General features: G+C 43.6%; 3 protein-coding genes across 5 annotated transcripts in view; 1 reads left to right on the forward strand and 2 right to left on the reverse strand.

The window, feature by feature from the left end:
* Positions 1-5072: 5072 nt before the first annotated feature.
* CRYAB (crystallin alpha B) lies at positions 5073-8519 on the reverse strand. The gene is made up of 3 exons (XM_043995216.1): positions 8183-8519; positions 6646-6768; positions 5073-5422 (listed from the first exon to the last, which is right to left on the reverse strand). Exons 1-3 carry the CDS (start codon positions 8378-8380, stop codon positions 5219-5221), a joined length of 525 nt encoding a protein of 174 aa, XP_043851151.1. The 5' UTR covers positions 8381-8519; the 3' UTR covers positions 5073-5218.
* The window catches only part of LOC122749041, a 60541-nt gene continuing 46272 nt past the window's right edge, over positions 8433-22701 (reverse strand). The window contains exons 2-3 of one of the 3 annotated variants that reach the window (XM_043995212.1): positions 10305-10397; positions 8433-8568 (exon numbers count right to left, since the gene is read on the reverse strand). In XM_043995212.1, the coding sequence (XP_043851147.1) occupies positions 8502-8568; positions 10305-10397 (160 nt within the window). In that variant the 3' untranslated portion in view covers positions 8433-8501. Of the gene's footprint in view, positions 8569-10304; positions 10398-22701 lie in introns of those variants that run through there. The other 2 variants (XM_043995214.1, XR_006355656.1) reach the window with 2 other exon arrangements.
* On the forward strand, positions 8906-11164 carry HSPB2 (heat shock protein family B (small) member 2). Its single transcript, XM_043995215.1, has 2 exons — positions 8906-9873; positions 10630-11164. Exons 1-2 carry the CDS (start codon positions 9780-9782, stop codon positions 11082-11084), a joined length of 549 nt encoding a protein of 182 aa, XP_043851150.1. The 5' UTR covers positions 8906-9779; the 3' UTR covers positions 11085-11164.

Genomic DNA, 22701 nt, shown 5'->3' on the forward strand with positions numbered 1-22701 from the left:
AGAAAGACATGGTGGAAGCTGAATAAAGCTTTATTAATACCTCCACAGAAAATCACTCTGTCAGTCAATAAACACTTATTAAGCACCTACCATGTGCCTGGCACTGTGCTAAGCACTAGAGATAAGAGCTTATAGTCTAAAGGGGGTAAAATAACGTACAAAAGAAAACTGAAAAACACTAGAGGAAGGTGAAAATGGTATGAGGCAGGGGCATGGTGAAAAAGTCAAAGAAGTTCAAAAAGAGTGTAACTGGGTGGAAACAAGGAGATTGCTGTGCTGGGCTGTTCTAGTAAAGGAAGTAGAGTCTCTAATCTTGGAAGTTTCAAAAGGTCAGGAAGGCACCATGACATTCTGCATTCCAGTTGGTATTTGCTTGAAGCTAAAAAAAAAAAGACAGAGAATAACGGAACTTCTGATACACCTTCTCAGAACATAAAAGAGGCATTTAAACTGGGAAACCCAACTAAACAAGTCAAAACCGGGGGTGGGGAGACAAATAGGAATGGTTGTATGACCCTGTTCATCATACCTCTCCACCATTGCTATATCTGAAAGAAGGTAGGATATCAAAGGCTTGTAAAAACATACACTAAAAAAAGGTGATGAGGGGAGCTAGGTGGCACAGTGGATAGAGCACCGACCCTGTCACTTAACCCTCATTGCCTCACTTAAAAAAAAAAAAAAAGGTGATGAGAGAATATCAATAACTACCAGCCTATATGTCTACTTTTCCATCTCTGCAAATTTTTTGTTTGTTTGTTTTTTTGTTTTTGTGGGGCAATGAAGGTTAAGTGACTTGCCCAGGGTCACACAGCTAGTAAGTGCCAAGTGTCTGAGACCAGATTTGAACTCAGGTACTCCAGGGCCGGTGCTTTACTACTGCGCCATCTAGCTGCCCCTATGCAAATTTTTTAATGAAAATAATCTATACATATATTGAGGGTATGCTCAATGAATATATTAGAAGGGAAAAAGCAGACTTTGGCAAATGATTTTTTCCATAAAAGTATTTTATTATTTTCTAGTTACATATAGAGATAGTTTCCAACATTTGTTTTTATAAGATTTCTAGTTTCAAATTTTTCTCCTTCCTTCCCCCCCTCCCCCCTCCCCAAGACAGCAAGTAATCTGATATAGGTTATATATGTACAATCACATTAAACATTTCTGCATTAGTCATGCTGTGAAAGAAAAATCAGAGCAAAAAGGAAAAACAACAACAAAAACAACAGAAATAGTATGGTTCAATCTGCATCTAGATTCCATAGTTCTTTTTTTTCTGAATTTAGAGAGCATTTTCCATCATGAATCCATTGGAACTATCTTGGACCACTGTATTGCTGAGCATAATCAAGTCTATCACAGTTGATCAACACGTAATGTTGATACTGTGTACAATGTTCTCCTGGTTCTGCTCATCTCACTCAGCATCAGTTCATATAAGTCCTTCCAGGTTTCTCTGAAATCTGCCTGCACATTGTTTCTTAAAGCACAATAGTATTCTATTACATTCAGATACCACAACTTGTTCAGCCATTCCCCAACTGATGGGCAACCCCTCAATTTCCAATTCCTTGCCACCATAAAAAGAGCAGCTATAAATATTTTTGTACATGTGGGTCCTTTTCCCTTTTTTATGATCTCTTTGGGGAAAAGACCTAATAGTGGTATTGCTGGGTCAAAGGGTATGCACAGCTTTATAACCCTTTGGGCATAATTCCAAATTGTTCTTCAGAATGGTTGGATCAGTTCACAGTTCCACCAACAGTGCATTAGTGTTCCAATTTTTCCACAGCTTCTCCAACATTTATTATTTTCCTTTTTTGTCATATTAGTCAATCTGATAGGTGTGAGGTGGTACCTCAGAGTTGCTTTAATTTGCATTTCTCTAATCAGTAGTGATTTAGAGCATTTTTTCATATGGCAATAGATAGCTGGCTAATGATTTTTTACAGCCAATCACGTTGTTATAGTTGCTCAGTTGACTGAAAAGGTGGAGAGAAAATAAGATCTTATCATATCTACTGTTTGTTAACTATAAAAAAAAAGTTTGTTTCCTTAAATGCTCTCTTTGAACAAGGTAACTCTCATACATATATTAACATCCTGCTGGATTATTCCTTGAAAGATGTAACAACAGAGATAAATTTGTTCATAACCTTATTGTTAATCACAAGTAAGACATAATGTGGAGATATCACATTTGCCAAAGTTGTTTGTCCAGTTCAAATTCCAAAGTGAAGAGGGATTCCCTAGATGGTGAAGTCTTCCAAATGGTCTTATTTGTGGATGAAATTGTGTTGACTACAGCAAGTGAAGGAACATTGCAGAGCCTTCTAAATGAAATTCATAGTTCACTTAGAAGATTTTGGACTGTTTAACAACATGTGAAAAACCACATGGTTGAAAGACAATGGTTCTCAAAGTTTTTGGTCTCAAGACTTCTATACTCTTAAAAATTATTGAACTTTTAAATTTATTTTTAATTGAACCCAAAGAACTTTGTTGGTATGGGTTATATCTATCAATATTTACTATACTAGAAATTAAAACATCTAAACATTAGTATGAAAATAGTTTTGATCTACAGATCCCCTAAAAGGGTCTTGGGGACCTCCAGGAGTCCCCAGACCACACTTGGAGAACTGCTGATCTAACCCATACTATAGAGTTGAATGGAACAACCTACAGAACCAATCTGTCAGTACATAGATCTTGTACATACACTATGAATGGAAAGTGGACTGGGCCCAGAATTGAGTCAGAAGAGGCAAGTGGGCCGGGTTATATTTGGAAAATTGTGCAATACTTTTAATGACTCCAAGCTTCTCCTGGAAACAAAGGCCCTCTCTCTCTCTCTCTTTTTTTTAACATCAATATAATTCCAGTCATGCTGTATGGCCACAAGCCATGGAACATTCTCGTCTCTGAAGAATGAAAGTTGAATATCACTCAAAGGGCAGTGGAAAGGTTGTATATGATGAGCATGAGTAGGCTGCAAAATATTGCCCACAAAGAATCAAGCAGAAAAAGTGGCACAGAGGATGTCATTAAAGAGATATACAACCAAGTTATGCAAATCACACAGTGAGAGTAAGGGACAGATAGTCCATGTGCCCCACTGATAAGCCATTTCAGGGATCCAGAGAAAGTTGGCCTCTCTCTTCTCCCCCCAGCAAATAGAACCACCATGGAGAATTTATGAGAAGATATGAAGAAGAATTATCGATTGGTTTCATGTTAGTTATGGATAGCTTGTGATCTGCACTCCCAGAATGGAAAAGAAAGATCAGGATACTTCAGTCTTCTAGATTATTCATTATGCCTTTAGTAGCTAGCTACTTAGAGCTACTTAAGGGTGTATGGAGTGTTCAGGGAAGACTAGCATCCCTGGTGTGAGGACTGCTCATCTACCTTTGGTGTACATTTGTCACCCAACTCTCATTTGTGGCTCCAAGAAACTGTGGCATGTTCAGCAGACACACCCTTGTAGAACTGTCTCTGCAGTTGGGTTAAACCAGGATGAGGCCTCAAACCTGTTGGTGAACTGGGGGATGTCTACCCCAAATATGTGAAGACTTCCCCTGGTGGAATGGGAAGATGAGAACAATTTGTTCCAAAAGCCACAAAGATGGCTGAAGTGAGAGTTATAGAGTGATTAGAGCTTGGTCAGACATTCAAGGAAAACTCCAACATCATCTACTATATCCTGGGCCATCACCAGTTGTCCCCGACTTTTGTCTTTTCACTGGACTTTGATGTTTCTGGAAGAGAGAGTAAGGCTGATGATTTTAATAGAACTCTGCCTTACTTAAATCCAATTCACTTGTGAGTCAAGACATCACCCTGTGATATCATTGGTCCCCTTGGAAAACAAAGATGAACAGCAACAATAGCAACAGCTACTTAGAGGTTATATTCAGGAGAGATTGGGGTGATAATTTTCTAGGTCCTGGTTTTTTGAAAACCAGAAAGACAACTTTGCACCATCTGATAAGCCTCATACTCCTGCCTGTACACCCCCATCCCCTTTTGCCCCACCATAGAATAACAGAAAGAATGCTTGACTTGCAGTTGTCATGAGCTAAGTTCAAACCCTGCCTCAGAGATTTATTGGTTGTATACCTGTGGGAAAGTCTACCTTTCTGAACCTGTTTCCTCCTCTGAAAAAAAAGGGATAATAATATCCATCGTACTTATTTTATAGAACTGCCTTAAGGATCAAAGAAGGTAATAAATATAAGTTGTGTTTTGCAAGTCTTGAAGTCAAAGATCGTCATTATTATCTATGGTCCAGGCAAACTGGGGTCTCAGTTCCTTGAGGATAAAAATGCTGGAGATGACTTCGGAGGTCCCTTTCAGATGTGCCTCCTCACTGCAGGACCCCCTCCCATCTCTGTGATTTCTTGCCTCAGTGCTTATGCCCACCAACACTGTCTCTGCCTATTTAAATTCTAGCTTTCAAGACCCAGCTCAACCACCACTTCTTCCATGAAAGTTAATCAGACCAAACCCAGCTGGAAAACTTTGCTTTCCCAGACTTTCTGTAGCATTTTCTTTGTACCTGACTTAGCCACTCATCTTGTTCTAGCTTCTATTATTTGGGGGGGGGGGCAGTGAGGGTTAAGTGACTTGCCCAGGGTCACGCAGCTAAGTAAGGCCGGATTTGAACTCAGGTCCTCCTGAATCCAGGGCCAGTGCTTTATCCACTGTGCCACCTAGCTGTCCCCTCTATCTTCTATTATTATGTAGGTATGTATTGTCTCCTTCCTACCAGACTGTAAGTTTCATAAGGGCAAGGGTTGAATCCTATTCACCTTTGTATCAGTCCTAGCACCTAATACTGCTGGATCGCTCTGCTCATTATTGTGTGCTTAATAAGGTGCTTGTTGAACTTATTGAATGATAAGTAGAGGTAGTTTTGTTGGATCTACTAGAAAATCTTAGCTACAAATTAAAATGTATGTCCCTAAATCTCATGGTAATAATTATACCTATTCTCTGCAGATAACTAGATGAGCCTCTATTAGAAATGCTGAGATACCGTGGACATTCAAAGATTAGACAATTGCTTGTTGCTGAATCATTTTATTGGCCTAGTAATTTGGGCTCTGCCCTCAGCATAAATAAATAAGCATTGGCACCAGTCATAAGGAATTGTACCCCTACTGGTAAAAGAGCTTTTGTGCAATAGAAACATTTTAGGGGATTGGGGCCTCTACTTCCGTGGGGCTGCAGTAACAGCAGGCTTCTCCTCACGAGTGATAGGAATGGTGCGCTCAGGGCCAGCAGCCTGTTTCCTTGGTCCATTCACAGTAAGGACCCCATCAGATGACAGAGATGAGGTGATGGAGAGTGGGTCCACATCAGCTGGGATCCGGTACTTCCTATGGAATTCCCGGGAGATGAAGCCATGCTCATCCTGGCCCAAGGTAAGGAGGGACAAGGGTAGAAAGAGAAAAGGAAAGGGAAGTAGGGTCAAGAAGAGAAAACACTAGGGCAGCAGCACCACTTGCCCATAACCTAGTCACATTTTCACTTCTCCTTGTTCCACACTGCCCCCTATTATTGGGGTAGGTGAAGCACTTCTGAAGTTAGTTTAGTCTGGGGATTCCCTGGGTAGGTTCCTCTTCAGGAGAAGCACCGGGAGGTTTGGACCAGCCCTAATATTCCTCAATTCCCAAATCCATGGTGGATTGGGTTGTTTCTGAGTTCTCCTCAGTGATTACACCCAGGGCTAACCTTGGCATGTTGAATCATAGACAAAATCTACAACTCATCTGGTCTGCTTGACACTGAGAATGACAGAGAACACAAGGGACCAACAGGTTCCACCTATATATTTTCAGTTTGATCTTGTATCATTCCAACCCAGGAGTATGCTGGAGCCAGATTGAACCAGCTCTCAAGAGCTCCCAAGAGCCAATTGTAAAATGTTCAGTGTGGGTCTTTACATCTACAAATAAGGGCTTGTTTCTTTTTTTTTTTTTTTGCCTGCCTGGATTTAAGAAAGTGATAGAAAAAATGTTAATAATTAATAATTCATTTTCCCCCCTGGAGAGTTGGATGTTACCAGCACATCCCTGATTCCAACCCAAACATTTGGGCAGAAACAGACTCTACTGGGGTATGTTGAATGCAATTTGCCTCAGTGCCTACAATCTGGGATTAGTTACCAGGTAATAAAAGAGAAGGTGCATCAAAAACATCAAATTCTCTAGGAATTGATGTTTATTTCTGGATAAGGAAAGACTGCATGAGTCTTTAGTATCCAAAGGACAAGGCCTGGGCTAATCCCCTTATAGTCTCTGACCCTCTGAAACTTCTTTAAGAAGTGGTCTTCTGTCTGGTAAGTCTCATAGGGGCTTAACATTTAGGGGGTTAAAACTGCTCTGAAACTTAGAGCAAGAGACTCAGAGTAGGAATGGATTCCAAGAGGAATGATAGGTTCCCAGATTACCTTGACGACCTCATGGTTTCTAACTAGGATATACTCACTTCCCCAGCTCCAAGAGTTTCAGGAATCCTTCCCCCCATACTCTTCCCGCCCCCCCCCCAGTTCCTCCTTCCCCTGACACAGCAAAAGAGTGACCATTAGGAGCAAGGGGGGAGGGTAAGGCTGCCAATAAGGGACAGGCCAGATACCTGGCGTTCTTCATGCTTTCCATGAACTTCGATCACATCACCCAGCACTTTGACCTTGAGCTCCTCTGGAGAGAAATGCTTCACATCCAGGTTTACTGAAAACTTGTCCTTCTCTAGTCTCATCTAGAGATATTAGAGAAAGTTCAGATGAGGAGAAGCCAAAGAAGTTAAGATATTCATTCTCTCTCTCTCTCTCTCTCTCTCTCTCTCTCTCTCTCTCCCACACACATGCACACACGCACACGCACACCTTTTGCAGGGAGCACTGAGAAGCCAAAAGATAAAACACATCTACAGACCTATTCTATCCAGGAATCCTTCCTTTTCCTTCCTTCCCCCACCTTCTACCCAAGCCCCTGGGAAAAGACCTTTCCTTAAAAAAAACAAAAAAAAAACCCCCAAAACCCTCTCACAGCTCTCTGGCTAAAGGGAGCCTTGACCACCAACCCTCAACTGATCTTATAGGCCTGGGGAGAAGCCAGGACATTGTCAAAGATGCCCCAAGTGTGAGCCAGGATGCCCATAGTGTGTCTACACTAAACAAAAGATAGGCCAGGCTAGAATTCTCATATTCAAAAACCTACTCCACCCCTCTCAGTTTGCCAAATGCAAACCTCTAAGCTCCTAGATATTTTTTGCAAAAACAAAGGCCTCTTCTGCCCGCTCCTCAGGACTGCCAAGTTCCCCACCCACTTAATCTAGAAACCACCCAGCTTGTCCTTTGAATGCCCTTGCCCACTCACTCACTAGACTCTTGTTTACTCATACTTCAATATTTTTAAATGAAGGTGTTGTTTGTGACACACCTCTTATCTGCCAACCTAGTCTATTCACCTTCTCTCTCCTGTCCTCTTCCAAAACAGAGAGCCTGAGTCTTGGACAGGGATCCAGAATTTGAGCTAGGAACTAAAAAGATGGCCTTACCCCTTCCTCATATTTAAACCCAGGTTAATGCACCCTCCTAACCCAAGGAAACTCAACAATTACTGCTAGGAGGTTGACAGGCAGGAGGGAAACAAGATTGCTTTTTATGGTCTTACACAGGAAGCTAAGAATAAGGTCAAGGAACCCTGAATCCTGGAAGAAAGCAAATGCAACTAAAACAAAACCAACACAAAATTGTCAGAAGAGGGCTGTAACAGAATAGGTGATCAAAGAATGCTAGGGCTACTTTTTTCTAGATACTTTAAAGCAAAAAAGTCGCCCCTTTCTAGTAAAGCCAGATTAGGGACAGCTGCCCATAACCCAGGAGGCAAATGAGATGACCTCAGTAGGTTCAAAAGGATTTTATTAATAGGATATTTTGACCCTGTCCTTCATAGAGAGCATAAAATAAATTGGAACAGACTTGCTGAGAAACTGGTAGTGACCTCATCTTCCTACACTACCAGGCACAGATGCTTTAGACATCTGTATTGTAGCTGGGTATGAGATATTCTCTTGGGAAAGCTGAAGGTAGGAGCTTAAAGAGATGGACTGCACCAAAAAAATGATGCCCCAAAGAAGCTGCCTGTTGCTTGAGAGAGGGAAGACTTACCTCTGAGAGCCCAGTCTCAAGCCAGCTAGGTGTCCGCAGGAAAGAGGGTCGAAAGTAGAAAGGACTCAGGGCAGTAGAGGTAGGGAAGAGGTCGGACTCCAGCAGATGCTCTCCAAAGAACTGGTCAAAGAGTCGGCTGGGTGAGTGGAAAGGAAATAAGGGGCGTCGGATCCAAGGGTGGTGGATTGCGATGTCCATGGTGGCTAGAGGAGTTTGTGGGGTATGGCTGGCTGGGCAGCTCCTTCAGCCCAGGCTCCAGCGGGGCTCTTATATACCCAGCACCCGTGAAGTTTCTGGAATGGTGATGTCAGGAGTTTTATTATCCCAGTTCATGGAGGACTGGTGATCGGGGATTTGGCTGTGACACACACCCAGTACTCACCAAGCTAAGAAAAGAGAAACACAAACATGTCTGAGCTGGCAAGTGACTAGTCCTGGCCTCCAAATATGGGTGCTTTCCACGCCCCTTGTTCCACCTCCCCCCCCCCCACCCGCTACCCCTAAACACTCTGGTTCTCCCTCCCCTCTTGCTAAGGCAGAGCCAGGAATCCCAAGCAGTTTGCCCCTCCCCCTACCATTATAGTCTCACATGCCAGGGGGATCAGGCCAGCAACTATCTTGGGCCCAGGCAGAGACTGGCAGGGAAGGAATCTGCCTGGGCTGGGTCCCAAGGACATTAACTCTTTGTGACTACTTGAACAAAGAAGGCCAGTGGCCACAGCTCTGTCATTGTCCAGACATGTGTGTGTTGCCCTAGGTAGAAGGGAGGAATGAGGGGAAGCCTTTGACATCTGTCATTCTAGCCAGAAAGGTCTCCTGCCTTTTCAGTGATCTGAGAGAAGAAATAGGGTAGCGGATATTGGTGGGGAAAAACATGCTGACAGAATTACAGAATTTTAGAGCTAAAAGGAATGGCAGAGCAGGGAATAGAAGAAGCCAGGTTTTGAAAAGGAATGAGACCACCATTAACACCACAGTCTCTTCTTTGAGAGGCAAGACTGGTATAGCAGATGCACCTTGGTCTTGTCAGGAGAAAAACCTGAGTTTGACTCTTGCCTCATACACTTACTAGCTCTGTGACCTTGGGGCAAATCTCTTCAGTTTGGGGGGCCTCAGTTTCCTCATCTGTAAAATGAGGTTGGATAGGATATTCTCTAAGATTCCTTCTAGTTTGAACTGATGCTACTTGATACTTAGTTCTCCAATGACTAGCAGATTAGGTTTAGGAAGATTGCAGAAGGATTTGGGGCTCTGTCATCTGGGACAGAGGCAGAGTCTAGGAAGAAGACTCTGGTAAGGATGAGTCTCCTGCCCTCCTTGGACCCGAATCCAGTTCACTCAACCCAGCTGAGCAGCTGAACAGCTGAGCAACCGGATCCGAGAGGGAATTGGAGGGGGGAGGGAAGGCACAGTCCACAAAGTTTCCCTCCCCCTCTCCCACCAAGGCTCTGCACTATTTTTGGGCAGTGCCGACCCCGCCCCAGCCCCAGCTCCAGCCTTCCCGGGGTCCTTTCCAGAGTACTGGCTATTCATCCTGGCAAGAGGGGCCCGCTGTGTCCGAAGGGGCTGATCCGTGGCTGAAGGTCTATCCGAGGCCATGTCGGGTCGCTCCGTGCCCCACGCCCACCCGGCCACCACCGAGTACGAGTTCGCTAATCCGAGCCGTTTAGGGGAACAACGATTTGGGGAAGGTACAGGACTGACGCCGCCCCTCCTCCCACCTCCATTGATTTGGGGGGCTGCTCTCCCAGCCCTCACTAACCATCACCCTCCAACTTGAACTAAATTGACCTCCTGAGACTGATCATCTCTCATCCAAGACTGACTTTTCCCATCTGGGTTATTGCCTCATTCCCTTACTGACCCCCATTACCGTCATCTGACCCAGGGGGACTCTGCTGGACAGACAGCCGTACAGTCCTTAATTGGTACCTTCTCTCATTTCACATCTTGGCTTCAGCTATTCTTCTTTGCCTTGTCTCCAATCCCCCATCCTATTTATTATAATTTTTGCGTCTCCCCTCTCCTCTCCATTTCACTGGAGTGAAGAGGCAAATCTGGAGTCAGAGGCAAATTTAACTCTGTTACTTGCTACCTATGTGACTTTGGTCCAGTCACTTACCTGTCCTGTGCCTCGGTTTCCTTGTCTGCAAAAACGAAGAGGTTGCTCCCAGTGTAACTTTTAGACATCACTGTCTGGGGCTCAGTTTCTTGTCTGAAAAGTGAGGAGGTTGGACTCAATGGCTTCCATGGCCCCTTTCCAGCTCCAGATATGTGGTCCCTCCTCTTTACCTCCCCTCTTCTCCCCATATACCTTTCCTTCTCTTTGACAGGTCACTTTCCTTTTGCTCTTCCCCGCCTTTCCTGCCCTATACCTTTCTCTTCTCACTTCCATTCACCTTTTATTTTCCTCTATCACCTTTTCTTTTTGTTTATCTATCCCTTAGGCCTGCTCCCAGAGGAGATCCTGACTCCCACCCTGTACCATGGCTACTATGTCCGACCACGGGCAGCTCGAGCAGGGGAAAGCAGTGGAGCAGGGGCCTCGGAGCTCCGTCTTAGTGAAGGCAAGTTTCAGGCCTTCCTAGATGTGAGTCATTTTACCCCAGATGAGGTGACGGTGAGGACCGTGGACAACCTGCTGGAGGTGTCTGCCCGGCATCCTCAGCGCCTGGATCGACATGGTTTTGTGTCTCGTGAGTTCTGCCGTACCTATGTCCTGCCTGCTGATGTCGATCCCTGGCGAATTCGGGCTGCACTCTCCCATGATGGCATCCTCCAACTGGAGGCTCCACGGGGAGGAAGACATTTAGACACAGAGGTCAATGAGGTCCACATTTCTCTGTTACCGAGGCCTCCTGACCAAGAGGAAGAAGGGGAGGGTGACTTGATGGGACTCTGATTATCCCCAACCTGGCACCAAGCAAGTCCTTTTCTATCTTAGAAGAAGGGCTATTGCTGCATGGTGATGAGAGCAGCTGCCCACCAGCCTAGAGGCAATTGTATCTCGTGGGGAAAAGGAAGGAGAAGAGAAAGGGAGAAGGGGGAAAAGGAAAGGGGCAAGGGGGAATAGGGAGGGTGTGTGCATGTGTGTGTGACTGGGGTGGGGGGTGGGGGGTAGTGGTGATCCAGAATGGAATGTCTATCTAGTTTGGTCACTTGGAACATGTGATAGTCTTGTCATTCAGCTGTGGGTAGAGATGAATAAATCCAAATTCCCAGGGCCCTGTTTGTGTTCCTCCCTGTTCTATGGCCTGGAGAATAAGACTAAGAACGAGAAAAGAAGGCCTAGACAAAGACTTCAGACCTCCTGGCTGGACAGAGTGCTCATAATTTGGATATGCTGAGCTCAACGCCAGACTGAGCTCACAGCTGGATGCTGTGATTACAGCAGGACATTGGCACTGACTCCTAATCAGATTCCTAGCTCTGATTTTCTCACAATACAACAAAAGCCAGAGTGATCCTGGTAGGGGGTGAGAGCTATGCCATCCAAACAAGCCAGAGGGCATTGTCTGGGCTGGTGATTAGAGATACAAAGACAAGGGTCTCCAGACAGTCTGGACTTTTCAAGGTGGAACTTGGGAGGGATCGGGAAAGAAAAGAACAGTTTTGTCTAGGCAGTGTGGCCTGGAGCAATGTCCAGCAGTTGCTGGGCACCTACTTCTATCAACTAGACAGAGTTCCCACATTCAAGGGACTGAATATATCCAGGGAGCATGAATACTGGAATGAATGAATGAATGAATGAATGAATGAATGAATGAATGAATGAATGAATGAATGAATAATTGAAAGAAAAGAGCATTAAGCAAGGAATCTTGCTCCACAATCACCCTTGGGTCCCAAAGTGTCCATAGCAGTCACATATCGTGATGCTGGAAGGATCTTTAGAGATCATCTGACTCAATCCTTCATTTTATATATGAGAAAACAGACTCAGAGACTTAAGATTCTAAATTTGGAGATGGACAAGACTTAAAAGTCATGCAGACCAATACTGTCATTTTACAGATGAAGAAACTGAGGCCTATAAAGGAAAAGTGACTTGCTGCAGATCATGCAAGTAGGAAGAGGCAGAGCTAAACCTAAAATCCAGGTTTCCTGGAACCTAATCCTAATCCCATTTTCAAAAACTTTTTAAAAATGTTTTTCAACTAATAATCATTCGTTTTCTCTTCCTGCCACCTCCCTTGCTTTATAACAAATACGCATGATTAAGCAAAGCAAGTTTCCATATTTTCCATGTTCAAAAATATATGGCTCAGTCTTCACTTTTAGTCCATCACCTTTCTGTCAGGAAATAACATGTTTCATCACTGGTTCTCTGGAACCCTGATTAGTCATTGTGTCAATCAGACTTCTAAAGTCTTTCAAAATAATACAACACTTTTACATGGATTCCTACCCTCTCTTTCAGGCCTGGGAGAAAATATTTGACTTTAATACCTGAAATATTCCATAGCAGGAAACAAACTGCTCCATCAATTTCTAGTACCATCTCTACCACTTAAGGAAAGGACCAAATATGAACTGGGAGAGTTAAGGGAGGGCACTGTCTAGGCTCAGATTTCAGGGCTGGTGTCTACAGAAAAGCTGGTTATTGCTTTCTTGGGGAGACAGGGCGGAGGGAGGCCCCAAGTTCATGGAAAGGGAAACAGTTGGGTTTACAGGATAGCTCTGGGGACCTCCTAGTCACTCTTCATTCAGTCCCTGAATAGGCAACACACACCCAACAACTTCCCCCCAAATTGTCTCTACTATCAGCCTGTCATGGATAGCTGAAAATTCTCCATTGGAAATTAATTCATTATCTCCAGTTAACATGTAAGGTTAGCATAGTAGGTACCTTGATGTGATTGATTGATTCTTCAGTAGCTGGAGGATCAGTGATCTCATCAGTGCTGGGTTCTCCCCCTAATACTTCCCCATCCTATGCAACTCTTGTCCCTGCGTCCCCATAATTTTGGGGGGGTGGGGCAATGAGGGTTAAGTGACTTGCCCAGGGTCACACAGCTAGTAAGTGTCAAGTGTCTGAAGTCACATTTGAATTCAGGTCCTCCTGAATCCAGGGCTGGTGCTTTATCCACTGTGCCACCTAGCTGTCCCCCCTCCTCCCATAGATCTTTAATAGAAGTTCCATACAATGGGTTGAGGGTGTTCTCCTAAATCACTTGACATTGATACAAACCAAACATGAGGGCTGTCCAGCAGTTGTTCCCTGTTCTTGTTATTGGCCAACCCATCTTTTTTTTCCCCCCTGGTCACTCATTTCTCTGGTGGCATCCTTTACCCTCCTTCTTTTCCTCAGTTCTTCATTTGTAATGTGTTCTGGCCTGCTCATACCTTCCATTTGATTCAATTCAACATGCATTTATTAAGCAGCTACTATGTGCATGGTACTTTCCTAGGTGCAGGGGATACAGATAAAACACTACCTGCCCTCAAAGGACTTACATTCTACTAGGGAATACAATATATTCATTAGTAATTAAATGCAAAAAATAATGTAATTTAGGGGGCAGCTAGGTGGTGCAGTGGATAAAGCAATGGCCCTGGATTCAGGAGGACCTGAGTTCAAATCTGGCCTCAGACACTTGACACTTACTAGTTGTGTGACCCTGGGCAAGTCACTTAACCCTCATTGCCCCGCAAAATAAATAAATAAATAAATAAATAAATAAATAAATAAATAAATAAATAAATAAATAAATAAATAAATAAATAAATAAATAAATAAATAAATAAATAAATAAAAATAATGTAACTTGTAGGGGAGGATAGAGAAAACTAAAAACCAGGGGATCAGGAAAGGCCTTGTGTAGGGAGTAGCACTGGCTTCACCTCAGCTCTGAAGGGAGCAAGGGGTTCCAAGAGTTAGAAGTAAGGGGCGGGGGGCAGCCAGTTTGACTGGCACAGTGGCTAAACACGGGTCCTGGATTCAAGAGGACCTGAGTTCAAATCCAGCCTCAGACACTTGATACTTACTAGCTGTGTGACCCTGGGCAAGTCACTTAACCCTCATTGCCCCACAAAAACCAAAACAAAACAAAACAAAACAAAAACAGAAATAAGGAGGGAGAGATTTTCAGGCATGGAGAACAGTCTCTACACACGTATGGAAGGGGGAGATAGAATGACACATTTGGGAATAGCAAACAGACCAGTTTGACTAGAATATAGAGTCCCTGAGGGGGATTTATATAAAATCAATCTGTAAAAGGTATACTGGAGTCATGGGCCTTTTCTCTGCTGTCTGAGTGATCCCCAGCTTCAGTTCATAGCGTTTCTTGACTTGAAGCCATTTTTAACATCGATGCCCTTCTTCCCCAGTAATTCCTTCACTCAAAAATATTAAATACTTACTAAATCCATATAGTTATGACATGGGGAAAATAGGGTAGGGGGTTTGGGGTAGGGGTTAGGAGTTTGGGATCCTTAGGAATTCCTCTTTTTTTTTCTTTTTGGTCTTTTTTTTTTTCTGGGCCAATGGGAGTTAAGTGATTTGCCCAGGGTCACACAGCTAGTGTCAAGTGTCTGAGGCCAGACTTGAGCTCAGGTCTTCCTGAATCCAGGGCTGTGCTTTATCCACTGTGCCACCTAGCTGCCCCGAGAGTGTAATTCTTTAAAGAGGAATTCCTGGGGGCAGCTAGGTAGCGCAGTGGATAAAGCACAGGTCCTGGATTCAGGAGTACCTGAGTTCAAATCTGGCCTCAGACACTTGACACTTACTAGCTGTGTGACCCTAGGTAGGTCACTTAACCCTCATTGCCCTGCCAAAAAAAAAAAAAAAAAGAATTACACCCTCTTACATACAAAAGCAATTAGAAAAAGATAGTAGTTTATTTAGGGGCCGGGGAAGGGAAACCAAGAGAGAAATCCTTGGACTTCTTCTCATGGGGAGAAAGGCATGGCATAGAGCATGGCTCTGAGATACCAATTTCCTTGAGCAGGAGACAGGCAGGTACTTTTATAGAGGACTGATAGGGGTGATCATCTGACTGTGGAAAGTCCCCTTAGTGAGGGAGGACTACCCTCCTCTGGTGGTGGCTGGGAGAGTTGGGTGAGGGGTGACTTTGGATCTCAAGCCATCTCTCTGCTCCTCCTCCCACCACAAAGGCAGCAGCCACACCTAATCTTATCTCCCCAGGGGCGGAGACTAGAATGAAGGGTGGGGGTCCCCAAGCTAGCTCTGCTGAGATCCGGTTTCACTTATCTCTTTAGGTGTGTCTGTCCTTTGGATTAGTTTCTCTAGGAGAAGTTCTGGGGTGCTCCGGGCCCACAACAATACCATTGTAGAGGATACTAAGAAGTATAAGACATCATCAGAGTATCATAATTTTGTGTTTTTGTTTGTCCTTGGTTCTTTTTTTTGTTGTTTTAAGTGAGGCAATTGGGATTAAGTGACTTGCCCAGGGTCACACAGCTAGTAAGTGTTAAGTGTCTGAGGCCGGATTTGAATTCAGGTACTCCTTACTCCAGGGCCAGTGCTCTATCCACTGCGCCATCTAGCTGCCCCTATCCTTGGTTCTTGAAGAGGACCATGACATCGGGAGGTGATGTCATGACTTGCAATTAATTGGATTTAAGTGAAGGAGGGCTGTGCAAAGTCACCAACTTCACCCTCTCCTCCAGAGTCATCTTGGTCCAGTGGCAAGATACATATCAGGACAAGAGGAGGTGGCCCCAGATATTTTGAGGCAATTGGGGTTAAGTGACTTGCCCAGGGTCACACAGCTAAGTGTCAAGTGTCTGAGGCTAGATTTGAACTCCTGACTCCAGGGCCAATATTCTATCCACTGTGCCACCTAGCTGCCCCTAATTTAGTGTTGTAGTACTGTATAGTTTACAAAGTGTTTTCCTCAATCAACCCTGTATAGTTGGTAGAGTAGAACAGCTATAATTTTCCTGTCTTTACAGATGAGAAATCAGGTTCAGAGAGATTAAATGTGAGCTCAATAGAATTGAGTTCAAATTCTGCCATAGTCACAGTGACACTGGGCAAACTAACCTTAATTTCCTTAGCTCTAAAATGGGAATAACAACAGCACCTACCTCACAGGGTTTTTGTGAGGATCAAATGAGATAATATATGTACAGCTCTTTGGAGAGATATAGATACATATACATATTCACATATATACATATACTCAATATATAAATGTAAATATATCCATATATGCGATATATAAATGTAAGCTATAATTATTCTTATTTCATAGAAATTTAAACTGAGGCTCAGAGAGATTAAGTGATTTGCCCATAGTCACACAGCTGGTAACACAGGAGCCAGGATTCAAACCAAACCTGGGTACTCCAAAACCACATCTTTCAATTATATATACCAACTAATCCTGGTCTTTAAACTCTAGACCTCGGGGCAGCTAGGTGGCGCAGTGGATAGAGCACCGGCCCTTGATTCAGGAGTTCCTGAGTTCAAATCCGGCCTCAGACACTTGACACTTACTAGCTGTGACCACGGGCAAGTCACTTAACCCCCATTGCCCTAAAAAATAAATAAATAAATAAATAAATAAACTCTAGACCTCAGGGCACATGTCTTCAGTGCTTGTTCCTAGACTTAAGATCTGGGGTTCAAGAAACAAAGCACTGCTTGCCTCATCAAGAAGATAGTAAGCTAAGCAAGCCTGGGTGATGGTAGGAAAAGTTAAGACTAGATGCTCTGCCTTCTCAGAGGCATCATCTACAGGGTGGAGGACACTCCCCCAGGGACTGGAAGCTACCATCTTCCTCCATCTCAAGTTTCTCTGCATGGGATTTTGTAGTCCAGAGCTGAAGGTTTCATCAAAGGGGCTCCAGACTCTCAAGGATGAGACAATTCCCACCTGAGGCCAGCCAAGTGTGTGTGACCCTATTCCCTCCTCTCCTGTCTGGGAATGGGCCCACCTGACAATCCTTCCAGCAGGTGGCATAGGAAAGCCATCCTGCTCTCTGTGCTAAGGGAGAAATCTGACACTGACAGACTGCTCTCTGGGAGCTGCCACTTGTGGCTGGACAGGAAACCAGGAAATGCACCATCCTTTTATGTGGAAAAACACCCTTGGGGACAGAGCACCATGGGAAACCAGCTCTGCTGTGGGAGAAGCTGGTGAGTAGTGGGCAGAAGGAGATTATCATTCTGTTGATAATCACTGTGGGTGGAGAGGGACGCCTCAGCCCGGGCAAGAGGCACCAGCAACTTGGTTAAGTGTCTTGCAAGAGAAAGCCAGCAGAGAGACGGGCTTTTGCTGCCTCCCTCTGCCTGGTACCTCCTGGCTCCTGTGCCAGCACCTGCTGTTGGACTTATTTCCTGGGAGAGCCCAGAGAAAACAGTGAGTTGGTGTTCTGGGGCCGAGCTGTCTCCATAACAGGCAGAAACTGACTGTCTGCCTTCCAGTCAGTCCCTCCCTGTTCAGTGCTAGGAAAAAAAATCAAATCCTGGTTGTTTGTTCTTGCTTTTTCTTTTTCTCCTATTCATTTTCTTCTTCCTGTTCCCCACTTTCTTCCATGTTTCTTCATATTAAGGTAACCAAGTTTTGGAAAATGTAAAAAAAAAATGACAGAAGTAAGAGGGAAAGGAGACTATTTGGATAGTCATAGAATACACATATAGACTGAGTGCTGGATTTACAATCAGGAGAGATCTGGGTTCAAATCATACCTCTGACACTTATTAGTTAATTCGATCATGGATGGGCAAGTCTTTTCACCTGTCTGAAACTATTTTTTCATCTGTAAAATGGTGATAATATTTCCGTAGAATGTATCTCACAGTGTTTTCTGAGGGAAAAACTTAAGTCACTATGTAAATGTCAATCATATTATTATTTTTGTATTGTTAGATATGCACACATGTACACACATCCAACATCGAATGGATGGACATGGCAAGACCCTGCTAGAGTATGGTGACTGTATGTCCCACATTTTCTAGGCTAGTCATGATTCTTAAAAAAGAAAGTATATTTTTTGTTTTGTTTTATTTTGTTTTTTGCGGGGCAATGAGGGTTAAGTGACTTGCCCAGCATCACACAGCTAGTACATGTCAAGTGTCTGAGGTCGGATTGGAACTCAGGTCCTTAGAAAGTGTACTTTTAATAAGGCTTTTAAAAAAAAAAGGATTCTTCTTCTCTCTCTCTTCTCTCTCAAGTAAATACCGTCGTCATATCATCATATCTACGGATCATCTCTTTTCTAAGGCCCCACCCTGGCTGGTCAGTCTCCACCCCAGTTCAAAGTAATAGGGATTTAATAGGGATCTCTGTTAATAAAAGCCTCCATAGAAGGAGAAGCTGTGGTCTTTACTTCCTTTTTCCATTTTCTTACATTATTAAATGAGACAATGCTTCCTTTGGTCTAACCTAAATTCATTTTGTCTTTTATCTTTGGTACGCATAAATAAAAGTTACTCAGTGTCCTCTGAGTCTGTTAAACAATCCTTCAGATCTCTGAAAATACTGCGAAAGAGACTTGGTTTTTTTATTTGTGAATTTAGTCAAATGCTCTGATTGGGGTGTGGCCTATCTCTGTGATCTGGACATCCTTGTACTATGTCCACATGGGAAAGGTGGTGATGTCACCCACTTGGACTGCTGATATCATGTGGCCTGGACCTGTATAATCTATGATTGACTTCCTTACCTTCTCTCCACTAGCAGATTAATTAGGTTTTTTTTTAACACTGGAAATATCTTCCTTTATTACAATATATAAAAAATATGAGCTTTAGTAAACAAGGTCATATACTTTCTAGTACAACTGTACAACACTACATAGAATAGGCTCTCAAAGGGGACTCCTCAATCCATTGTGGACAATGCTGACTGGGGAGGGTCCACAGGAGGTTACAACCCCATGGGATCTGTATGATGTCCTTGGGAATAGAGAACTGAGCAGGAGGCTGCCAATCCCGGCACTGCTCTGTTTCTGAATTCCTCAGCAGTGGTGCCCAACCTGGAAGAGTGTGGGAGATGGGAAGTGCAGGGGATTAATCAACTTTCTCCAATTTCCCAATGATTGGGAAGTCACTTTGGTTTTTTTTTTTTTTTTTTTTTGGCCGGGCAATGGGGGTTAAGTGACTTGCCCAGGGTCACACAGCTAGTAAGTGTTAAGTGTCTGAGACCAGATTTGAATTCAGGTACTCCTGACTCCAGAGCTGGTGCTCTATCCACTGTGCCACCTAGCTGCCCCTCAGGGCCAGCGCTTTAACCACTGCGCCATCTAGCTGCCCCCTGGGAAGTCACTTTGAATATTAAAATTCTGGAATCTATGATTTAATGGATTATGGTAGGATGAAGCTATGTATAATCGAGATGAATGCACAAGACAGCTTCTGGATGAAGGAGTTGGGAATAGGAGTGAAGGGGCAGAAGGGAAAACAAGGAAATGGAAACAGTTTCCATTCTTCATATCCACTTTGGATAATGGATAACGACCTAGGATTCTGCACAATGTAGCAATCTCAAAATGTGTTGAAAATTCCCTGATTTCTAAAGCACTGAAAACAACATGGCTTGGAAGCCCAACTTAGAACTTTTTTCCTTTCTTTTCATTTTTAAAGAAGGGACTAAAGATCTCTGAGGAGACTGCTAGTCAAGCAGGTGTGGGCGGCTTTGATTAGGACTAGAATTTCAGTTACAAGACTAAATATCGGTGATAACCTCTGAAGAACTTAGACTGACTTTCCTGGATCCAGTGGTACCAAGTAGACAGAAGGGCTCCATCAGGGACCCCAGGGATCCAGAAGAGAGTTATAAGAGAAAGGTCTGCTGTCCAACGTGGCCAGAGCAGCTGAGTCAGGAAGCCAAATCTGATCCTCCAGCTTCATGAACAGAGTGCCTCTGGAGAGACTCATAAAGGTTAAATATTTCTGACTTTCTCTGTTAATTAAAAACAAGGGCAGGGAAGAGGACAGGGAAATCACCATTTACAGAAGAGGCTGAAGGAGACTCCAATCCACCCAGCCCTGGGTGTGACAGTCTCAGATGAATATTCTCAGTAGAAGACCCAGGAACAAAGTTCCCCCCAAACAAAGCCACAGGGGGTCCCTGAATTCAGATACATGCTACTCAGGATGACAGCTCTCCCTTCCTGGCTCCTGGGATTAGTCAGCCAGACAATCCCAGAATAGCTCTGAGTTAGGCTGCATTCCTGGCAGGTAGTGAGTGGCCTGGTTGCCCAAGACTGTATTTTGGGCTCAATTATGTCAGTTGTACCAAACAACTTTCCAGAAAAATCTGTTTGGGATGTATCCTGCACTTCACAATGCTAACTGACTTGCCTGCCTTTGGGACAGCCAGTCCCTGTTGGGAATTGGGCCACCAAAGGGAGGAAAATACAGGAGTTTCTATTTTTCTTGGGCTTCAGAATGCTAAGGAGACCCCAGCCCAGGGCATGTGTCTCTGGCCATGAAATTGGCTGGGAATCCTGGAAGTACAAACTCCTTTTTGTGTGAAAGACCTGTTCATTTGGAGGGTGCTACAGATTCCTCCCTATTCCATCTAGTTCTGGAGACACTCGCCAGACTCTGAGTAAGAGGCTGAGAACTCCTGACAGGAAATAGCACATCCAAGTCTATCTCAGGAAGAAAAGAACTGGCATGGCAGAAATAGCACCAGACCCAGTGTACAATGTATAACATACACCCAGTGTACAATGGGACTGACTTGTGTCCCCTCCAATGATAAGAGCTTGCTTGGGACAGGAGTTGTCAGACTGGCAAATTGGGGGGGAAAAAGTGCACTGGAGGGCATCTGTTTTCTCCTGACAAGGAGGGGCCTTTAGGCAACATGAGCCTGAGGGATTCATAGATGAAAGGAATACTATAGACACAGTGTATCTGGATTTTATCAAGGCATTTGATTCAAGATATCCTGGGCTGAATGATAGGTGGATTCAGAACTGGTTGAATGACCAAATTCAGAGTAATGATTAATAGACTAATAACAACCTACAGAGATGCCTCTAGTGGCCTTCTCCATAGCTCTGGATTCTATTCCATTCATGTTCAGCATTTTTACCAACAATTTGAATAAAGACAAAGGTACGTGTGCATACAAAGTCTGTAGATGACACAAGATAGCAGAGATAATCAGTACATAAGTTGATAGTGTGAGGAATAAAACTAAATCACCTTATTTGCCCCCCAGTGTGTGTGTGTGTGTGTGTGGAAACTAGCCAGGATTTACTTATATTAGAAGCTTCAACAACAGTTTAGGCATTGAGCATTTTTAAAAGTATATTAGAAGTTAGTAAAGAGGGAGAACACATATCTCTGAAAGAATGGAAAAACCTAGCTCAGATCTATGCTCATCATGCTATCAAAGAGGAAGAAACTCCCTCAGTTTGACTGGAAGCTCCCTGTAGGACCAGAAAAGAGGTGGTCCCCGCATCTCCAAGCTAATTGACTGGTAGCATTCACGTCCATTGATTAACATGACTTGAAGGCGGTCCATGAATTGTGAGGCAACTTCTGGGATGCCAATTCGACCTTAGAAACCTAAGAAAGGTCACCTAATGCTTTCTTGGCAGAGGTGGCACCTCTGGGTATCACAGTAGATAACTAGGTGGTACAGTAGATCAAGATCTGAGCCTGGAGTGAGGAAGAGCTGAGTTTAAGTGTCACTTCAGACAATTACTGTGTGAACTTGAGCAAGTCATTTAACTCTTGTTTACTTCAGGTTTCTTGTTAGGATCAAATGAATTGATATTTGTAAAGCACTTAGCACAGTGTCTGGTACACAGTAGGTCCTATATAATTGCTAGATATTGTTATCATTATTAATATAATTAAGATACAATTAATCTACAAGCATTTATTAAGCAAAACAGTAGGGAGACAAGGAAAAAACAAAAACAAAAACCCCCCAAAACCTCCCTGCCTTCCAGGACCTTACAATCTCATGGGTGAAAAAAACATATACATAAATTAGTACATACAAGTTAAACACAGAGTAGATGGAAAGAAGCCTTAGAAGAGAAGGCAGTGAAAGAAGGTGATCTAGCAGTACCAGATCTCAAACTGTATTATAAAGTGGTAATTATCAAAACAATCTGGTACTGGAAGAGAAATAGAGAGGTGGGGGGCAGCTAGGTGGTACAGTGGATAAAGCACTGGCTCTGGATTCAGGAGGACCTGAGTTCAAATCTGGCCTCCAACACTTGACATTTACTAGCTGTGTCACCCTGGGCAAGTCACTTAACCCCCATTGCCCTGTAAAACAAAAACAAAAATGAAATAGAGAGGTGGATCAATGGACTAGAATATGTATAAATTTATACTATAGTAAAAGACCATAATAATCTAGTACATGATAAACCCAAACATCCGAGGTTTTGGAACAAAAACTCATTATTTGACAACAACTGCTGGGAAAACTGGAAAAAACATGGCAGAAACTAGGTATAGACCAACATCTCACACTGTATACTAAAATAAGGTCAAAATGGGCACATGATTTATACATAAAGGGTGATGCCAAAAGCAAATTAAGAGAGCATGGAATAATTTATCTGTCAGA

Source organism: Dromiciops gliroides, chromosome 3 (assembly GCF_019393635.1).
Source record: "Dromiciops gliroides isolate mDroGli1 chromosome 3, mDroGli1.pri, whole genome shotgun sequence".
In the NCBI taxonomy this organism is placed as follows: domain Eukaryota; kingdom Metazoa; phylum Chordata; class Mammalia; order Microbiotheria; family Microbiotheriidae; genus Dromiciops; species Dromiciops gliroides.